Source organism: Colletotrichum fioriniae (genome assembly GCF_027942845.1).
Source record: "Colletotrichum fioriniae strain IMI 355084 chromosome Unknown scaffold_3, whole genome shotgun sequence".
Lineage (NCBI taxonomy): Eukaryota > Fungi > Ascomycota > Sordariomycetes > Glomerellales > Glomerellaceae > Colletotrichum > Colletotrichum fioriniae.
The window spans coordinates 152,957-172,845 of NW_027076839.1; the positions used below are offsets into that span (position 1 = coordinate 152,957).

The 19,889-nt window shown below is 53.9% G+C and overlaps 10 protein-coding genes across 10 annotated transcripts; 5 read left to right on the top strand and 5 right to left on the bottom strand.

Annotated features, from left to right (window-relative positions):
* Window positions 1-754: 754 nt before the first annotated feature.
* N0V96_002933 (uncharacterized protein) lies at window positions 755-2,255 on the top strand (the record flags this gene model as incomplete). Its single annotated transcript, XM_053189918.2, has 2 exons — window positions 755-1,126; window positions 1,245-2,255. The coding sequence occupies 2 exons, from the start codon at window positions 755-757 to the stop codon at window positions 2,253-2,255; spliced, it is 1,383 nt and encodes a 460-aa protein (XP_053052841.2).
* A 934-nt stretch (window positions 2,256-3,189) lies between these two features.
* N0V96_002934 (uncharacterized protein) lies at window positions 3,190-4,454 on the bottom strand (the record flags this gene model as incomplete). Its single annotated transcript, XM_053189917.2, has 5 exons — window positions 3,190-3,220; window positions 3,297-3,727; window positions 3,812-3,864; window positions 3,927-3,942; window positions 4,230-4,454. 5 exons carry the CDS (start codon window positions 4,452-4,454, stop codon window positions 3,190-3,192), a joined length of 756 nt encoding a protein of 251 aa, XP_053052840.2.
* A 501-nt stretch (window positions 4,455-4,955) lies between these two features.
* Window positions 4,956-6,095, bottom strand: MIA40 (Oxidoreductase; the record flags this gene model as incomplete). The annotated part of the gene is made up of 3 exons (XM_065756676.1): window positions 4,956-5,346; window positions 5,408-5,813; window positions 5,891-6,095. The coding sequence occupies 3 exons, from the start codon at window positions 6,093-6,095 to the stop codon at window positions 4,956-4,958; spliced, it is 1,002 nt and encodes a 333-aa protein (XP_065614443.1).
* A 678-nt stretch (window positions 6,096-6,773) lies between these two features.
* Window positions 6,774-7,672, top strand: THI80 (thiamine pyrophosphokinase; the record flags this gene model as incomplete). Its single annotated transcript, XM_065756677.1, has 3 exons — window positions 6,774-6,915; window positions 6,972-7,057; window positions 7,109-7,672. The coding sequence occupies 3 exons, from the start codon at window positions 6,774-6,776 to the stop codon at window positions 7,670-7,672; spliced, it is 792 nt and encodes a 263-aa protein (XP_065614444.1).
* A 189-nt stretch (window positions 7,673-7,861) lies between these two features.
* On the bottom strand, window positions 7,862-8,670 carry BOS1 (protein transport protein bos1; the record flags this gene model as incomplete). The annotated part of the gene is made up of 2 exons (XM_053189915.1): window positions 7,862-8,611; window positions 8,668-8,670. The coding sequence occupies 2 exons, from the start codon at window positions 8,668-8,670 to the stop codon at window positions 7,862-7,864; spliced, it is 753 nt and encodes a 250-aa protein (XP_053052838.1).
* A 1,069-nt stretch (window positions 8,671-9,739) lies between these two features.
* N0V96_002938 (uncharacterized protein) lies at window positions 9,740-11,323 on the top strand (the record flags this gene model as incomplete). The annotated part of the gene is made up of 1 exon (XM_065756678.1): window positions 9,740-11,323. The coding sequence occupies one exon, from the start codon at window positions 9,740-9,742 to the stop codon at window positions 11,321-11,323; it is 1,584 nt and encodes a 527-aa protein (XP_065614445.1).
* A 383-nt stretch (window positions 11,324-11,706) lies between these two features.
* On the top strand, window positions 11,707-12,668 carry N0V96_002939 (uncharacterized protein; the record flags this gene model as incomplete). The annotated part of the gene is made up of 2 exons (XM_053189913.2): window positions 11,707-12,543; window positions 12,660-12,668. The coding sequence occupies 2 exons, from the start codon at window positions 11,707-11,709 to the stop codon at window positions 12,666-12,668; spliced, it is 846 nt and encodes a 281-aa protein (XP_053052836.2).
* A 252-nt stretch (window positions 12,669-12,920) lies between these two features.
* N0V96_002940 (uncharacterized protein) lies at window positions 12,921-13,847 on the bottom strand (the record flags this gene model as incomplete). Its single annotated transcript, XM_065756679.1, has 1 exon — window positions 12,921-13,847. The coding sequence occupies one exon, from the start codon at window positions 13,845-13,847 to the stop codon at window positions 12,921-12,923; it is 927 nt and encodes a 308-aa protein (XP_065614446.1).
* A 1,242-nt stretch (window positions 13,848-15,089) lies between these two features.
* Window positions 15,090-15,848, top strand: N0V96_002941 (uncharacterized protein; the record flags this gene model as incomplete). Its single annotated transcript, XM_065756680.1, has 2 exons — window positions 15,090-15,096; window positions 15,196-15,848. 2 exons carry the CDS (start codon window positions 15,090-15,092, stop codon window positions 15,846-15,848), a joined length of 660 nt encoding a protein of 219 aa, XP_065614447.1.
* A 1,137-nt stretch (window positions 15,849-16,985) lies between these two features.
* Window positions 16,986-18,280, bottom strand: N0V96_002942 (uncharacterized protein; the record flags this gene model as incomplete). Its single annotated transcript, XM_053189910.2, has 2 exons — window positions 16,986-18,148; window positions 18,277-18,280. The coding sequence occupies 2 exons, from the start codon at window positions 18,278-18,280 to the stop codon at window positions 16,986-16,988; spliced, it is 1,167 nt and encodes a 388-aa protein (XP_053052833.2).
* Between the last annotated feature and the right edge of the window lie 1,609 nt (window positions 18,281-19,889).

A 19,889-nucleotide genomic window follows, 5' to 3' on the forward strand; every position in this document is an offset into this window, starting at 1 on the left:
TCAGGCTCAGGCTCCGCGACTCGCTCACTCTCTCTCTCTCTCCTCCCACGTCCCAACGCACGTAACAAACTGGAACGGGGAGCGAACCCACCGCCCACGCCTACGGCAGAGACTGGGAGACCAAAGTCACCAGAGAGTTGGTTCTTCCCCACGCCCAACCCAACGTTCGTTCGCTTCCCATTTCCCGTGCAACGCAAACTCGACGAACCTCCGTCGTCGCCTGGCTCTCTCGGTCACACGCCCACCCGACAACTCTCACCCAACCAAACCTACCTACCTACCTACCACCAAACCCGCCCGCACCGCACCGCACCGTACCGTTGCGCTACACACCCCCCAATCAACCCTTCCATTCATCCAAGGACCTTTGCGCGCGCCCTCTGTCTACTAATTTTTTTTTTTGCTGCTCCCCTCCCGTCGCCACCGTCAGATCCAAACATCACGGCCCTGGCTGCCCGTTCCATCTCCGAACCCGGCCCATATTGGATCGCGACGTCCGTATACGAAAAGTAGGGGTCCAAGACATTACCGCATAACGACCCTTATTACCGCCACTAACCATCACCACCACCGCCCATCTGTCCCCAACTGTCTTGTCTGCCTGACCACCCCCCTCCGACGCTTGGGGGATACCCTTATCCTCCTCCGTCCTGCTCGGCCACTGCCATCCCTCCTCCTCCTCCTCCTCCGCTCTCCGTCCTCCTACCTCCCCGTTCCGTCCGCTCTCGTCGTCGGAGAAAAAATTAAGGACTCAATGTCAGACGATGAGTTCGGCGGCCCGGATGGCCCACCCGGCAGCGCCGGCGGAGACCGCGACAAGCGTGCACCGCGCTTCAGCTGGACGCCCGCCTACGAGGCCACCTTCTTCCGATCCCTTTGCGACTCGGTCCAGCTAGGCTTGCGCGAGAATCACTCCTTCAAGGCCGATGCTTGGGATCGTGCCGCCACCGCTCTTCGCGAGAAGCACGGCGCATACCCGACAAAGAGCCATCTCGTCAACAAGTCGGATAATGCGCGCAAGAAATTTCGTCTCTGGCGTGGCCTTCGCGAGGACCCCGAGTTCCTCTACAACCCGACCACCCGTACCGTCACCGCTTCCGAGGAGGCCTGGAAGGCGCATATCGAGGTACGTTGGTTGACGCGCGCGCGCGCGCGCCATATCCACCTGCCCACCTGCTCCCGTGTCTATATCATTTTCGTATCGGATTCGTATCGGACTTTTGTCGCTGACCCTTTATCCGCAGAAAGAGCCGTTATCGCGCGCGCTACGTGGTCGGCCGTTCGATCATGAGCAGTTCATGGAAATCCTGTACCCTGACGTCGTCGGTTCCGGAGGTGCTCCTAAACGTATCATGAAGCCGAAGCGAAAAGGCCCCGATGTAATCCAAGGATCTGAAGACCCGGATATGCCGGGCACCGCAGTACTCGATCTTCAGGTTGAGCCGCCTTACGGAACCCCTTCGCAAACGGGCATTAACCACCAAGTACAGCCTCGCGGCTCCGTAAGCCAGTCTCCCGTAGCACAAGTCCAACAACCCATGATACCCCAACAGCAACAGCAGCCTCAGCAGCAGCAACAACAACAACAAATACAGCAGCAGCAACAACAGCACCAGCAACCACAACAACAACAACAACAACAACAACAACAACAACAACAACAACAACAACAGCAGCAGCAGCAGCAGCAGCAGCAGCGGCCCACCTCCACCGCGATTCCGCCTAGGACGCATATCGCAGGCACGAGCGCTTTGACGCCCCCCGAGGAAACCGCCACAGGACGCAAGAGATTCCCCCAACAAACATCGACATCCGACACTGGCGGCAAGGCCCCAACGGCGCCCATGGGGCCACCGGCGCAACCGGCAGAGAAGCGCCGGCGGGTGTCGGGCTACACGAACCCCGCGCAGGCATCAGGGCCAGGCGCATCAAACAGCCACAGCCACAACCACAGCCACGGCAACGACGCGACGACGGCATCCATGGTCTCCGCCGGCAAGCAGCTGATGGAGGACGGACTGATCAAGATCGCCGACGCTCTCCGCGGCCGGAGCCCACCACGGTGGCCCGAGCAGGCGATTGACATCTTCTTCCGTGACTTTTCCGACGAAGACATGGACCTGCAGCTCAAGATTGCTGAAAAGGCACTCGCGGATGACAACAAGGCCATGATCTTTTGCAAGATGTCGCCGGCGCTACGCAAGCACTGGGTCAAGCGTCTGAGAGAGTTGCACAACAACAGCCGCAACGCGTAGCGCCCCTCTTTTTTCAACGTGTGGTGTTGGGTAGCCGGCGCAAGAGGAGGACGAAATGTAGGATTCGGGGTCGAGTATCGGTGTTTCGATCGACAGCGGCGTTTTTCGATCGATCGATGTAAGAAAGGCTATATCGTGTGCGTGTGTGCGTATGTGCGTGTGGGCAAAGCGGGCAACGACTAAAGGCAAGGCTTAGGTTGGCTTCAAACGGTTGAACAGAAGACTGGGTGGCGAAGGGCGTTTTACTACAAAGGTGTCCGGTCTGGGAAGGGTTCACAATGGGGTTGGAGGAGTTAGCAACCAAACGGCATAGCGACTTGGGGTGATGTTGAGCTTTGGCGAAACCTACCTTTTTATTTTTCTCTCCGTCTTTTTTCCCCCCCCCTCTTTTTTCTTCTCGTTTTTCTTTTCCTGTACGATTTCTACGATCACCACCATACCATACCAGAAACTACCTTATGTGGAGGTTAGGCAGGAGGCGGAATAGCAGACCGGGCGGACGGACGGTCGGTCGGTCTCCTTTCTTAGTATATTCAATATTTATTCTTGATATTGTCATTGGTGTGTGGGTATGCCCTAGGTTATCAGACTGAGAATCCTATAAATGTTGGAATCGCGGTGTGTTGTGTCGTGAGATCATAGTCAGCAAGAAGGAGAATTTGTCCAAGCATATGTCTCTGGAGAGAAAGAGAGCAAAGTGTGTTTGGAGGAGATTGTGTGTGGATTTCCATATTCGCCCCGAACGCCCAGTACATACATTACAGCCAAGAGCCGTTTATCCGACGTCGTCGTTCGTAAAGACGCCATTACACGCCAACAAGCCAGCGTCCGTGCAAACATGCCAAATAGAGAAGAGTAGTTTCCCAAGCTTAGGTTAGGTAGTAGAAGAAAAGAAATTCAAAGCCGCCGTCGTCCCCGACGCGCACTTGTCACTCTATTTCTTGCCCTTGGTCTTGTACAGGTAGCTGTAGGAAAGGAACAAGTTAGTATCGAGTTGTTTCTCCAAGGAACAGAGGCGAAGGAAAGTAAGGGGAGTCTAACCTTCCAAAAATACCCTCTCCGAGACCAACAACACCAAGGATACCCAATCCCAAGCCGACGCTCTGCCACGACAGACGACCGCGCTCGTACAAACCCCAGGCCTTGTATCCGAGGAAGGCGCTGAGGCCGACGACGCCGACGAGGTTGGAGACGACGAGGGCGCTGGCGGTACCGTCGGAGAGGGAGGAGAACTGGCGCTTGAGCCACGAGTCGGCTTTACGGGCCTTAGAGGCGGCCTTCTTCTTGGCAAGGTCGGCTTCAGCGCGGGCCTTCTCTTCGCGGTCGACGCGGTCGGCCTGGGTTTCTGTCTGAATCTCTTGCTCGAGGAAGTCGTTGGGGACGGTGTGTACGCTCGGCATGTCGACATCGACGAGGGAGGAGGTGGAGGCGGTGGAGTCGACGGAGATTTCGGGAGGAGGGGGAGCGGCGGCCTGGACGAAGGGGAATGTTAGCAATGTTGACATAGAGGGTTGGATGAGGTCACGCGATCAGAGAAGAGGGATAAGAAAACGTACCTCCTCAGGAGTCTGCTTGGGGCCCTTGGCGGCCATGTCTGCGTAAGAAGCCACTAGAAAGTATTGTTAGCATCGCATGCGCAATGTCGAGTGTGACGCAACTTTGTTTACTTACTTGTGATGATGGGAAGCTGTGGTTGGAAGAGAAGCTTTGAGCTTTGATGTAGGTAAGGTAGGTGTAGGAGGCGGCTGGGGGTATCAAAGAGGGAGGGAGAGATGCAAGATGTGCGAGGTGTAAAAAGGTGTGTGGCAGATCGACAGGATGACGCGCGGGATGGATGAACGGGTAGGAGTTCCTTTTAAGAAGATGCAGTCATGTGAAATGGGGGAAAGGAGGAAGTCGGGAGGAGCCTGAGGATGGGAGGGAATTTTGAGGGAATGGTTCCGTCAGGTGGTTTGACGGGATGGGATGGCGCACCCCCGCGAGCGCTTTCCTTGATCTTGGTTGGCGCGTAGTGGCCTGGAGACCAATGACGTATGACGTATGCGGCTCGGGAGCTTGGGACAACCTGATCGGCCAGCCAATCACAACCCTGATAGATTTCCGCTGTGGGGGTGTTTGGTTCCTCTGCACCTGCCGGGGGAAAAAGTCGGGTCCTGCCGTCACAATGTTCGCCAGGAACAATGTTGTGCACCGGGGCATCCTCGGATGGGGTTGATGGGTCCTTCCTAAAGATAATGCACCTAAGGTACCTTACCTAGAAAGGTATAAGGTACCTTATCCGTAGGTGTGCTGTCATTAATGCATTCGGGCATGTTATTCATGCTCATGAGGACTGATCAGAGTCATATATCGTGTGGCTGGGCAAGTTGAAGCTATTCTCACCATAACACTGATCGTAGCGCTGATCAAGAATTAAAACGAACAATGAACAAAATGATTGGGGAGTCCCTCAGAGAAGTGTGTATGTCTATTGATCTTTTCTTTTTGCTTCCGTACTGGTACACTGTGTACACGATGATGGTACATGAAATATGCCTGATTTTTCCCCCGTCATGGTTTCATTAGCCACGCTCTACGCTCCGCAGCCCGCAGCCACGGCTCGCAGTCAAGCGTTCGCTCCTTCTCTTGCCCTTATCACTTTCCAGTCCTGGTAGCCATTTTTGTGTGAAAATTGGTACAGAAAGCAAGAACTGCCTTGTTTTAAATGTTGTTCGCCGCAGTAGCATCGACGGCCTTGTTGTTGGGCTGGGTAAGATCAACAGGCTCGGGCGAGGGAGCCGCCGGGGCCTTGGGCTTCTCCTGCTTCTCCTGCTTCTCGACCGGCGCGGGTTTCGTCTTCTCCGCCTTTGACTCGGCCTTGACCTCGGCCTTGGGGGCCTGCTCCGGGGAGTCGGCCTTGGTCTCCTTCTTGATCTCCTTGTTCTCCTCCTTCTTCTCCTCAACGGCCTTGGTGGGCGGCGCAATCGTAGCATCGGCGTTGGCGTCAAGGGCGGGCGCGGCGGCAGCGGCTTCGGCTTCATCGGCGCCTTCGTCATCGGCCAGCTCATCGCCGTAGACCTCGGGGTATTTCCTGAAGCATGTCTGCATTCCCCTGCAAATTCCAGTTAGCACTCCTTATACTATACTTCGTTCCACACCATCCCCGGACGTACTGGAACTTCTCAATGCAGTCCATGCCCTTGGGCTCCTCCTTGGAGTAGACGAAGCAGCTGAACGCAGCCTTGAACTCCTCTCCGCAGGGGCCGTCAGCCATGCCGCCCAGGCACGGGCAGTCCCAGTTGATCTCGCCCGTCTCGGGGTTGAAAGCACCCTGCTGATCCGCCTCGGCCTCCAATGCCTCGGGGGAACCGGGGGCAGGTGCCGGGCTTCCCTCGGCGCCTTCACCCTCCAGCGCCGCCTTGGTCTGCTGGCTGGCTTCTGTTGGTACGGGGGCGGCGGCGGCGGCGGGCTTGGCCTCCTCAGCCTTTACAATGGCTCGCTTGCGCTTCTCTTCGACAATGGCATCGACGGTGGTAAGATCGGATTCGGAGAATTGGGACGGGGCGGCAATCGTTTTGGCTGTTGTTCAACACGTGGTTAGAAACACTCATGTTCTTCTAAGCATCTCTTGCTTTATCGGCGCGGGAGTGACATACGGATGGGCTCCTCGGCAAAGACTGGACTTGTGTTATACCAGTAGAGGGCACCGGCGGCGAGACCCCATCTCATTGCCGCACCCTTCCACGTCCTGGGCTTGTCGGCGGGTGCTGTTGAGGCGAATCGTCTAGGAGCTGCGCGAATTGCCGACTGTCGGGCGGCGCTCAGGGCGCGGGGCGCCGAACGCATGCCGCTGCGATACATTTTGTGCGTATGTGTTGTATGTAGGAAAGCTGAACCAAAGGAAAGGGGACGTGGGGGGATAATTGCAAAAGGCAAACGACAAAGGGGAATTAGAGAGATGGCGGAGGGCGCGGGTTTGGTGGTGGACAGCTTCAGAGCTTCCAAACGTTGGCTGGTTGGTAATCCCCGGTGGAAAAGAAAATTGAAGCTTCGATGGGCGGGTTTTGCCGGAGTTTTGGCGGCGCATTATCGCTAGATTGCGCTGGCTGACGCCCTGCCACGCCGAAGCCCGCCACGGCCGTCTCATGCAGCCTGCAAGGTCCGGCCGATCGGACGGTCCAAAAAATCCAATTAAAATCTGAGAGATTCGACGCTTCATTGGCTACTGATGCCGTGCACCACTTTCTGCGAGATATTCCTTTTTAGGCCGGTGACACTGATGACTGCCTGCGTAAGGAACGCATCATGGACAACTTAACCTTGGATAATGTACCTGATGCAAGTTAGGGATACCGTATTGTTTTCCTCTCTCAAATTCTCAACTGTGCTACTTGAGCGAAACCAAGTCAAAGTTTGACACGTCTGCACTTCACTAGGAGGTCACTTGTATTTAGAGACATCCTTGTCATTCTGGCTATTTGACCCTCCGACTGAAGGCTTCGTCTTAAGATAGAGAGAATCCGAGAGAGGCTCTTCAATATGTCGCCAAGTTTCGAGTGGCGGCCAATAGGTCTCCTCCGCGACAAGAAACCAGAACAACCAAGCACTGTCGACTTTTCTCTCATCGTACTCAACCAGCCTGTGAGGCAGACACCAGTTTTTGACTCACTATGGGCGAATGGTACGATCTTCTCGCAAACATTTGATCCCATCTCCTGCTGACTCCTCCTCATGAAGCTCTCACTCGAGTTGCTGCAGATGGCGGAGCAAACAGGCTACACGATCTGAACAAAGTAGCTCAGGCTCAATCAGACCCTCCATACGTGAGTTTCTGGCTCCTCCGCCATCTCGACGGTCCTATCTGACTCATACAGAACAACCTCGACGTTATCATCGGGGACTTGGACTCACTCCTCCCCTCCGTCAAGGACTACTACACAACGCTAGAAAAGCCAGCCCAAGTCATACATGATCCCGACCAGTATTCAACCGACTTTGCCAAGGCCGTCTCATGGATCCGATCAAACCATGGCCCGAAGACCGACATCGTGGCTCTCGGTGGACTAGGTGGCCGCGTCGACCAGGGTCTCAGCCAGGTGCACCATCTGTATCTCTTCCAGCCGGGCCCGGACTATGCCCAGGGCAAGCTGTATCTCGTCTCTGGCCAGAGCCTGACCTTCCTCCTCAAGCCCGGCCACCACAGCATCTGGGTCCGCGAAGACGGCGAGGATGTCTTTGGCAAGCACGTCGGCATCATCCCGATCGGCGGGACCAGCTACATCACCACCAAGGGCCTCGAATGGGACGTGGAGAACTGGGAGACTAAGTTTGGGGGCCACATGAGCACCAGCAACCATGTGCTGCCCGAGACCAAGGTGGTCGAGATTGAGACGACCGAAACGGTTCTTTTCACCATTGCCCTTGTGGGCACCGAATAAAGCCAAAAAAACAGGTCAAAAAAAAAAAAGTCGACCGTCGCTTGTTGTACAGGGAGAGCTCCATGATGACCAAAACTTTGCACGGCGCATATACTGCAGCCCCGCCGACTCCAAAACGCCTTTTGCACTGATTGTCGCCCAAACTTCGTTTTCTCGTCTCTGGCGGCGCAACTCCAACGTAATGTGCATTTATCGTAAAAAGTGTATGCATGCCCAGCAGAAGAGGAAGAAGATGATGACGCCAGCCCAGAATATCCACTTGTCTTCCTTGGCGCGGCGCTCGATCATGCGAATGGTGTCGCCAGAGATGCCTAGGGTGTTGCCAACGGAGTAGAGTCTCTTCTGGGTGTTCTTGAGCATTTCACGCTGCGTTCCAAGATCGCCCAGCACAGCTTGTCCGCGAGCAATGTATTCGTCCAAGGCCGAGTTGGTACTGGCGAAGAAGTTCTGCTCTCGCAGGGCGTGTTGTTCTCTTGTGACGTCGTTTCCGCCCATGCTCAGTCCACCGCCGCCGGCCTGGCCGGTCGAAGCCCCTCGACTGTGGAACTGGGATGACTTGTTGACGTTGGCATAGGGGTTTTCGGGAGTGGCAGTGACATAAGCTCGACGGCCTAGCAGCTCGCCTCGATTGTTGTTGTGAGCGGCTTCTTCACGAGCCTTCTTAAGAGAGTCGACCTGAGACCGGAAATCGGAGAGGTCATCGCGGAATCGTTTTACACGTTCGTAGGCTTCTTCTTGTTTCTTCGGTACGAGCTCCTGGCGGGCTAATTGGTTGTATTCGTCGACGGTCTTTGAAAAGGAGGCGAGAGATGCGGACACGTTGCCAATTTCGGCGGGGGTCAAGGCAGCTGGTTGCGCAGCTGAGGAGGAGAGCTTCTCGAGGTCGTTGCGGATGGCCTTGCTCTGGCGCAGGGCCGAGTTGTATTGGACGTTCTGCAGCTTATTAGTATGGCGCATATAGGGTTTAAAGTCAGGAGAGAGTCTGAGCAACTGACCATTTTGGACTGATATGCAAACGGAGCACAGAGGTTGAAGATGTATATGGTAATTGTCGAGACGGGAGCACTCAAGAGGTTAGATATTGAAAGTGTGTCCCTTGAACGAATGCAGGGTCTTGAGGTCTGAGGTAAGGGACTGCCTGGAGCCCGACGGAGCTCTGGACACTTCGTGCTGGAGCTCCCTCCCCAAAGTACGAAGGTACCTCCAAGTCTCCAGGTGGCTTCTCCAAGAAAACACGTTACCGCCTTCCCAATCGGTGGGGAGGGCGTACGTACTGTGTGTACGTACAGTGTCGAGTTTTCCCGAAGACAGTCCGCCCCATCCCGGAGGAATCCCTTCCTCCCCTGGCTCCGTCCTCCCTCTTGGCGTTCCGTGTAAGTTCAAGTGTAACTCTAAACCTTCAACTTCACCTCGACATTCCAACATGCTCACCATATCGTTCATTTGCTCCGCGAACATAGACAACTTCTTATGACCGAACCGTTGTCCCTTCTGCTACTATCGATAACCATAATGGGATACCTTTGCCGAGAGCGGCCCGCACAGCACTCCGTTCGTGAGCTTCGGTTGAGGTCCGCTATGGATAAGTCACGCGGTAGTGTGATGATCGCCGGGATCTTACGCTTTTTTCTACTTGGGCTGAAAAAGACCCACGGGGCACAAATTGACTAAGACAGAGAGATACCGAAGTCTTATTCTCCGCTAGCCTGATACTGTCGCAACTCCAGCCGGCGCTCACTCTTCGAAACACGCCGACTCGGCACCGAGTATGCATTCTGACAACGATGTCGTATTAGTTCCACCGAACGAGCGGTGATCGATTACATCTGCGCCCCAAATGCCCCCGAATGGCCCCAAAGCCCCCAAAATGCCCGATTATGCCCCAATGACTGCCTAGTCAAGTACTTAGCCGCAGACGGACTTTTTCATCATAAGTCCTGATCTCGGCAATAACATGTCTATATCAATACATTTGCCCCAATGACTGGCATTCCTCTTGCTGCACTTCTCATCATCAGGCTTTGTAGCAAGACTGGATAAGACTGAGATCCAACATCATCGGCAACCATGTCTCGACCAACGAGTCCCACGTCTTCAAAGATGTCAGCACCACCAGTCGACTCTACTAAATCAACAATAGTGGACGAGGAAGCAGCAGCGCCACCAGGAGAACAACAACCTCCACCATATACAGTTTATACGACATGGGAGAAGCGCTTCATCGTGCTAGGAGCCGCTCTGGCTGCCTTCTTCTCGCCTTTCACCGCGCAAATCTACCTTCCCGCTCTAACTGTTCTCGCCAACGAGTTCAACGTCTCCGACTCGGACATGAACCTTACCCTGACGACTTATATGATCTTTCAGGGAATTGTGCCCATGTTCATTGGTTCCCTGGCCGATCAGAGCGGCAGGCGCCCTGCATATGTCATCTGCTTCGTCGTTTACATCGCGGCGAACATTGGCCTTGCACTCTCACAGAACTTTGCTTCTTTGCTCGTCATTCGTTGCATACAGTCTGCAGGCTCTAGCAGCACCGTCGCTCTGGCCTCAGCCGTCGTGGCAGACAGTATTACATCGGCCGAGAGGGGGCAGTACGTTGGCCTTACTGTTGTTCCCATCGTTCTAGCGCCCGCACTGGGGCCAGTTCTCGGTGGTGTTCTAGCACAGTATCTAGGATGGAGGTCCATATTTTGGTTTCTTTCCATTCTGGCTGGCGTCTTCTTTATCATTCTTCTTCTCTTCTTCCCAGAGACATGCCGTAGGATCGTGGATGATGGCTCCGTGCGGCCTCCAAAGCTGTACCGAACCGGCTTCCAGCTTATCAAGGACTATTATAGAGCCAAGAAGGGAGATGGAGCGCTGGTGACGAGGCAAACAACGGGAGCATCAAACACAGTCAAACCGACTCTCAAGTTCAAGATCAACCCCTTCGAGTCACTTCGGCTACTCTTCGAGAGAGAGCTTGGGCTGCTCCTTGGTTTCAGCGCCATCGTCTTTGCTGGGTTTTACGCCATCGCCTCTTCTATGCCGACCCAATTTCAGGAGATTTACGGCTTCGACAGTCTCAAGGTCGGCCTTATGTACCTGCCCATGGCTGGCGGCTCAGTCGTAGCCGCCTTTCTTGTAGGGCCTCTGATCAACTGGAACTACCGCCGGCATTGCAAGCGCCTGGGGATTCCCTACGACAAGTCTCGTCAGCAAGATATGACCGGGTTCCCCATCGAGAAAGCCCGCCTCGAAGTCGGGCTTCCGCTGCTGTATCTCAGTTCAATCCTGCTGCTCATCTGGGGCTGGGCTCTTCACCTCCGCGCGCCCGTGGCTGTGCCATGCGTGCTGCTCTTCTTCTTTGGAGTCGGCATGATTGGGTTCAATAATACAACCAACACGCTCATTATCGACATCCACCCAGGTAAAGCCGGGACTGCGACGGCGGCGAACAACTTTACGAGGTGTCTGCTTGGTGCGGCGGCAACTGCAGCGATTATTCCCATGATTAACGGGATGGGCGTGGGCTGGGCCTTTACTCTTTTAGCCCTCCTCTACATTGTCTTCAGCCCGGCATTACTGGCAATCATGTACTGGGGCGTGAAGTGGCGTCAAAACGCAAAGGACAAGGCGCTCAAGAAGGAGACGAGGAAGAGCGCAGCATGAGATTGTGATATCATATGAGTATGAATGTGGTCCAAAGTGATACCCTTTTAGATAGTGTTTGAATCTACCTTTAGCAACATATGTAATGCAACATAATCATAAGAAAGTCATCCGACGTTGCAACGCCACAGGGCTTTGTGTTGAAGACGTTTGTCGGCGTGGTACTCTCGTGGCAATTGAACCCCGCATCGGAGGCTAACTCGACTTGCACCGCGCCCTTCGGCGTCATGTCAAGTTGATTCTTATCGCTCAGCTGAAAAAGGAAGTGAGACCGGTAGCTCAAGCCCAGCTCCGCCCCTCATTGCTTCATTACATTTCATCGTACTTCATTTCCTGGTAACATCCTCTCATTCTTGACATGGCTTTGAACAACTCACATTGCAATGAGTGAACAACACCAAGTCACCGGGCCAGCCCCTGCTACAAAGACTCTCACGGCCTGTTGCTACTGCAAAGCCGTCTACTTCGCCCTCACCCTGCCCACCTCCTCCCTACCCCTCAAAGTCCACCTCTGCCACTGCAGCATCTGTCGCTACACCCACGGAACCCTCTGCATTTTCCACGCGCACCTCCCGTCCGGGGTATCCCCCTCTTTCGTCGCCCCGTCTTCGCTATCATCCTCTCTCACGGCCTATCGCCACGCGACGGCCTCGAGCACGCGGTACTTTTGCAGTACGTGTAGCTGCCACATCGGAGATGTGGGCGTCGACGACGACGAGTGGGTTATTTCGGCGTCCATCTTTGACGCGAACCAAGATGATGTACCCTCCGTCTGGGATATCCGGTCTCACGTCAACACGGCTTCGTCGCCGGGCGGGGGTTTATATGAATGGCTTCCAGTGGTGAACGGCAAAGAGATGAACATTTGGAACCCCAAGAAGGATGAATCTGAAGCCGCAACGTCGACGACAACAAACGGGCGAGAAGTCGGCGTAGACGGCGAAGAGGTCCTCCGCGCGCAGTGTCACTGCGGCGGCGTCTCGTTCACAATCTCCCGCCCCAAGGCCTCCATGCTCGAGGATAAAGCCTACGAGGCCTGGCTTTCACCCGTCGACTCCCGAAAGTGGCCAGCTTGCCTAGACGCTTGCGACGACTGCCGTCTGCAAACGGGTGTTCACGCCATCGGCTGGGTCTGTATTCCCGAGAGCTGCATCACGCCTTCCGTGCCCGAGGATCTTCAGCTCGGCGGGACGGCCAAGACGTTCAAGTCGTCCGAGAGCGTGTGGCGATCGTTTTGCGGGACGTGTGGTGCGAGTGTGATGGCGTATTTTGGGGTGAGTGGGAGGAGGCAGGCGAGCGGGGAGAGGTTGGTGAATGTCGCTGCTGGGATCTTGAGGGCGCCTGAGGGGTGTTTGGCGGAGGAGTGGGTTACGTGGAGGACAGGGCGGGTTGCGTGGGCGGAGAGCGGGATGAGGTATGATGCTGGGTTGACGAAGGAATTGGGAGACGGGATGGCGAGATGGGGGAGAGAGAGGCATGGGGAGGCTTGGGGGTTTAATATTGGGTGATATTTGATATATCCTATCGACTCGTGGTCCTTATATGCTGTCTTCGTCCCTCTAGCTTGAAGCCCATGAGAGAAACATCTCACAAAGCTCTATACAAGATGTCCGTAGGTCTCCTGAACCCTTTCCTTCTCTCGCTTCAGATACCCGTCAAAGGTTCCCAGAGTAACCCCCCAGCTTCTGGTCCCCTCGATATCAGCAAACTGGTCCATGTCACGCATAGCCAACTGTCCAGCCAAGAACGGGTTCCCTCCCTTTTGCGTCTCAACCTCCTCATCAGAGAGATAAACAGCCTTGATATCCTTCCCCGTAAACCTCGCAAGTTTCCCCATAATATCGTCCGCGGTAAGCAGCTCCGACGCAAGCGAGATTTCCTGGGTGTTGAACCTAACAGGATCCCGGTACGCCGCCAACGCAAACTGTCCAATGTCGTTCGGATCCACCGTCGGCAACTTCGTCTCAGGCGTCAGAGCTGTAACGAAGCGCCCTTTCTCGGGAAGATCTGGGTACACGGCAACGATCGGGAGGATGTAATTCGCCGTAAAGTTGCCGGGTCGCAGGATGGTCCAGTGCTCGAAGCCCGCTTTCCGGACCTCGTTCTCGACGGCCTGCTTCGAAAGAAGGACTGTAGCGGTGAAGCTTTCGGGATCCCAGTACTTGAGCTTCTGGGGAGCATCTACCGAGAAGCTGCTACTGTAGATGAAGTGCGTGGCACCTGCCGCTTTGGCAGTGGCCATGATACGTTTTGCTGTCTTGAGTTCCCAGGTGTGGTCGACAAAGTCGGGCGTTAGGTTTAAAAAGGCCCCCGTGACGCCCTTCATTGCCTCCTCAAGGACTCCTTCGTCGTCGTAGCCTCCTGAGGTGAGGGAGGCTCCGAGGGAGGAAAGAGCTTTGGCAGCAGGGGAGTCTGGTTTGCGGGCGAGGGCGTGGACGGCAATGCCGGCTGCGAGTAGGTTTCGTGCGACGGAGCCGCCGACTGTGCCGGTTGCGCCGCTGACGAAGATGGTGTGTTTAGACATTGTTGGATGAGTGTGATGTTGAAGCTGGGTGGTTTGATAATTCGAAGTGAGATTTGAGGGGATACACGCGGTGCGCTTCAATTGAACGATGGTATTGTGATGAGACTGTTTGATCTGTATCAGGTCAGAACAGTTCTTTCGGAGCTTTATATATTCACAAAATGATAGTTGTCAGCCCGGATGATGAGAATCCATGCTTGATGCCATCACTCCGTCAAAGGTCTCATCGCGGGGTTCTTTCATAGCGACGCGCGACTGACGACGGGACGCCGCCAGCTTCGCATAATGATATCGATCACATATGATTTATGGCTCATTGGCTGCAGAGATAGGTACTTTGGTGTTTGTTGCAGATGAGGCCGCAGACACAGAGGACGAAGGATGAAGGATGAGGTGGGAAACGTTGGCGGAATCCCGCCAGATTAAGTAAGCTCAAACTGAACAGCGCTGACGACGTCTCAATGAGACCACTTTCAGCGCTCACTCTCAGTGCTTTGACACCCATTCAATTGAGTCGGAAAGCTTCCTCGAGGAGTGTGAAGCCATCACTTGTTCTCAATTTGACAGCCGGATTTTCAACCGCCCTTTCACTCATTGATGGGAAAGACTGAGGCGGGCAACGAAGTCAACATGTCGAACTCATTCTTCGAGCGGGCCAACCCGCCGCCACGGCGGAAAACATGTACAGCTTGCATCAAAGCCAAGCGCAGATGCGACCACGGCCAGCCCGCATGTTTGCGGTGCTCGAGGCGGAATATCGCCTGCGACTACTCCGCTCCGCCGACACTTAGCATATCAAAGGCGCGCAATCGCGAGCTTGTTGCGCAAAGCGCAAAGCCTCGGCGGCAGAATAATCAAAGCAGCGTAGCTCCAAGTCCCGCCCCTCTCCTCGATGACGACGCTGGCTCCAGCACCTCTCTCATTCCTTGGTCCCATAATCCTGATCTTGTACACTTGGAAATGGAAGACTTGGAAGATATCGACTTTGATCTGGCATTTGACGAACTCATAACCACTGACGCCTTCCTTGAAGAGCCCTTGATCGCGCCTTCCCTCACTCCCAAGCCAGACGACATGCTTGTTCCGTCTTACGACTCTGCCCCAGGCTCGCTTGAAAGTGTGATAGCCAACCGTCTCCAATATGCACTCGATGAGATTAAAAAGGTTCCGACCACGGCGGTGATGGAAAACCAGGCTCCATGGAGTCACCCCTACCTGTATCGCGCTCACATGCCCCGAGACATGCAAGGTGAGTACCTCATGTCTCGCTCACCCAAGGCCACTGTTCATGAAAAGAATCTGACCGTATTCTCACCAGATGCTCAAGCCTGCTGTGCTCTCTACATAGCCAAGAACAAAATCAACTCATCCTTCGTCCTACGTACCATACAAGCCAGAGCCCACGAGTTACTAGCCTCACCGATACCCAAGAACCGTCTCGATATCCTAGCGCGCCTCCACGCCATCCTCCTCTACCAAATCATCCGCCTCTTCGACGGCGACATCTCCATGCGGGCCTCAGCGCAACACACCTTATCCTCTCTAGAACACACTATCCTTGCCCTACTGCCGTTTGTGAAATGGGAACCAGAACAGCCTGCAACAGGCCCGGCTCAAGACTACGTTGGGTGTCCGACCAAGGACTTTTGGCAGGAATGGATCTTTCAAGAGTCCGCTCGCCGGACCATATTCTTCACTTGTTTCTTCCTTGTTGCTTACAGTGTCCTCATCGGAACGCTGACGAATGGCTGTGAAGAACGATACGTGTTTTGCCAGTCGTGGACTATGTCTGCTCACCTTTGGAAGGCGCCTACCGTAGTGGATTTTGCTGTTGCTTGGAAGGAGAAACAGCACCTTGTAATTACGAAGCAAGGCTTTGAAGAAGCGTTGAGGGATGCTGCTGCTGATGATATTGACGCGTTTGGAAGGATACTCTTGGTCGGCGCATTGGGCATTGAGGATGCGAGGCTTTGGTTTTACAACAGGGGTGGCTCTTTGTGAGTGTGACGGCGTTCCGAGGCATCATCAGGTAGCAAATATGACCCTCATCGAATCCACAGATTCTGCAGAAATCACAAGTTTCACTGGTCATAACATCACGGAATAAAAGAAGTCAAGCCTGATTGATCGCAAATTTGATGTGTCTGATACGACTGTCTGTGGTGAAGTCCCCAAGCTCTCCTCCGATATTACCTCCACCATCTGCAGACTCTGAAACCCTTAAAACCCTTGAAAACGCCCAAAATGCAGCTAGAAACGATCCTTCAATGGAAAAGTAACCCTGTTGATCTTGCCGGTACCATCCACGGTAGCCTCTTCCTAGGCTCAGAAAGTGAAATGATGATTGGCGACGATCCTTCAATGGAAACGATTGCCTGCTGATCATGCCTGATCATGCCGATAGAATCAATACGGCCCCCCTTGGCCCTGATAAGAAAAAGAAAAGGAAAGAAAAGACCCCATTTCCATCAACAATCCACCCACAGTGAGGTTCTCTTGACCAGTAGACTGTGTCGCCCAAGGAAAAGATCGGAACCATGCCTGAGAATAAAAGACCAGGGTCTTGAGTCTAAAGACATTTAAAGTATAGTGAAGTTGAGGAGTCGGTCGCGTTGTTGAAGTCGAAAAAGAGAAAGAAAAGTCCAAGTCCATCAGTCATTCACTTCGAGTGAGGTTCTCTTGACCGGTAGATCGCGAGACCCAAGGAAAAGATCGGAACCGTGTCTGAAGACCAAAGACTAGAATCCTGTGTCCGATACTCTCTGAAGTATAGTGAGGTCGTGGAATAGGTCGCGTTGTTGAAGAAAAAGAAAGAAGCAAAACCGTATCTGGAACTTTTCCGACCTGACGCCTGAGTGCGACCACCAAAGAGCGAACACTCTCATGCTATCCATGGGCGATGAAGTACCAAAGAAGAAAGGAAGAAGACCGCCGTCCGAAAACTTGCTGGTGTTCTGGCTTTCGCATCGAGTATGTGTCGACTGAGGTCGTATGCCGTATGCTGTATAGCCGCTGAAAAGTGAAAACGTAAACCTCCGAATGTGACCGTTCCGCGTTGATCGTGACTCATGATGGTGCTCAGACCGTTGTAGTTATACTCGTAAGAATGAATCCATGCAGTCGAAAGAATAGTTGGGACTAGTACCCTTCATCAATCTTTGCGTAATCTCTGCGCTCCTTTCTGCTGGGAATATTTCTGAGAGTATCAAGAGACGGCTGGCCATCTCCGCGTCTCAGGGTAAATTTGTGGTAAACGCCGCCTTTGTCGTTTGTGGCCTTGCTGTAACCGACGACAACGTAGAGGCCGTCGTAGCGCAGTCCGACTTTGGGCGCGTAGGCGGAGCCGTTGTTGCCCTTCTTCGCCTTGCGAAAGACGCGGACGGGGGACTGACGTTCTTTGGAGACCAAGAGCGCTGCGTTGCCCCGAACAGGCGGTCCGCCGTCGGAGGGAGTGTTCTTGGATGTATTATCCAGTGAATTGGATCCGCAGTAGATGATGTCGTCACCTCGGTCGACGTCGATCTCGCCGTACTTATCTGCCATGATGATGGAAGTGGCAGGTCCCGGTTCGCCATTCGGGCCTCTCATGTACGATATGCCAGCATTGGAATCGCCGTGTCCACCATACCACATCGCGGACAGCTGGTTCGGGAACCACTGTCCAATTGCCAAGCCGTTGTGTCCGAGGACTTTGGCTGACCGTTTGCATGCATCGTAGGCAGGATTGAATGCTTGTGCGTTGCTTCCTGGTCGCAGGCCGAGTCCATGCATGATGCCCAAGACACCCCAGATGGGATGGTCGTCGGGAACAGGCTTGACGTGATCCGCCGACCTGTTTGTCGAAGAGGTAGGCCTGGTTGATCTGGCGGCGGTCGACCTAGTCTGAGCTGGGGCAGGCGCGAGGGTGGGCATCGCCGGTCGAGGCGGCGGGAGGGGGCGGTCGGCAAGGGCATTAAGCCATTCGACAAGGCCACGAGCCTTGGTTTTCTCTGGCCCGACAAAGAAGCGGTATTGCTGCCCTTGGATACCCTCAGGCGGCGTCTTCATGACGGCCTCTAGTCTCCTCTTGATCGCGTATCTTGCCGTCAAGATCTCTCGCGGCACCTGGGTAGGGAAGCGGGATCGGACCTCCTCGAGCCATCGTATAAATACGGCCACATCCCTCCGGGCAGTAATCACCTCAGCAGTAGCAATGGTGCTCACTGACCTCACGGCCAGTGAGAGAAGGCTACTGACCTTCCCCTCGAAGGTCCTGATAAAGGCGGCTACGTCTCCGTAGCCGGAAGGTGTAGGAGGCAGGCCTGAGCCCACCCCCCACCTCCACCTCCGAGGCCACCATTGCCACCAGAACCTAAAGAAAGGCTCATGTTTCTATTCCCTGTTTCCCATATTCAGTATCATGGACGAATACGAGCGAGCGAGAGCGAACGCATGACGAGTAATAGAAAAGAGGAAGGCGAAGGCCACTTACCTATGAAAGGGTGATTGCTTTTGATAAGGTGTTTGAGGATGCTTTCTTTGTCGAAGGTCAGATAGAGCTTGTGATGTAGATGTAAAAAAGAAGAAAAGAAAAAAGAGGAAGAAAGGAAAGAAGAAAAGAAATTAGTAGAAGGTGGAGACTGATGAGAAAGGGCTGGCTTTGAGGCCAGGTATCGAGGCATCTACTAAGTTGTGAGGAGGCGGGAGCTCTCGACCGGTGCATCCGGAGGTGGTGGTTGACACACGCCGGGCCCGGGAGGTGTGAATGTTCGGCCCCGGGGCCGTAAAGTGGAGCCGTTCGCGCCGAGTCCGACCGGAAGTTTCGAAACGAAACCCCGACGATTCAGGCAGAAACGGGTGGGTCGTTCCTGCCGACTCGGGTCGATGGAAAAGCGGTTGGAGGGTTGTTCCGAGAAAATGGACCCAGCCAGGTTCCGGTGGAGGGTGTGGCACGTCTGGTCTCCGCGGCGACGTGAAGAGACCTGAGTGCTGGGGTTCAAGGACTTGCTTGCTCAGGCGGTATGGCGACTTGTTCAAAATGATGGAGGGTGGGCAGCTAACCAGCTATGTTTGGCAACTGGTGTACACACGCAAAATAGCTCTTGAGTTGAGACAGAGGTTTTCTTCAATGCTTTACCTCAAGGTCAGGTAAGGTGTGTAAACCCGGCGAGGCGAGCGTTGGACCAAACCCGCAACTCTGAAGGTGATTTCAAGTCTGGTCTTTGATATAGAGGACCTCTGTGTGAGAGGATTTGGCCTGACAGCAATGTGTAGAGGCTCTATGTATATTGGAACTAGATCACTCTGTCGCGCAGATGCTTAGATACTATGTGCGATTCGCACTTGGCTCTATTCTGATGCCATAACGATATAATCTAGCTGTTTATGTGGTCGGCCTTTGTCTTCCAGGTCTTTGTTATGACATACGTCTATGATATCTCTTTATGATATGTCTGTATAACATGTCTTGATGGCATGTATTTAGGAGGGTATGTTTGAGAGAGAGCGTAATTATGAGATGCGTTGAGGTGATGTTCCTCTGCTCTTTATGTGGCCGAGAAGGACAGATGCCCGGCCGATGATTCTATGATCTTATGCTGAAAGGTGGATTTGGGACGACAGATTAGCGAATGTTCCTCGACTTAGAGGAATTTATCCTGTGTATCATCGGCCAATCAAGCCAATGCTTAATCTACTATTCCCTAAATGATGATCAATGAGTGGTGGCTGCTATTATGTGACTGAGGTGTTGAGATAAGATGGTGGCCAAAGTTGAGACGAATTGTGCGAATGATGGTGTCTTTATGCCTCGCCGACGGACACACCGCAACTCCGTCGCTATGTGCCTTAACACAGAGTACTTGGTGTAATTTAGAGAGAAAAACGGGGATAGACCTTTCTGCAGCGAATACTAAGATAAAAGTTTAAAACAAGTTACAATTGTAACTCTTCACTTTTACTGTTCAAGTTTTACTTGACTCTTTGCGGACTGGCTGTTGAGTCTAAGCAAGGATTCTGCAGACATACAGCCAATCGAAACGCAGCAGACTATCCTTCTCGGAT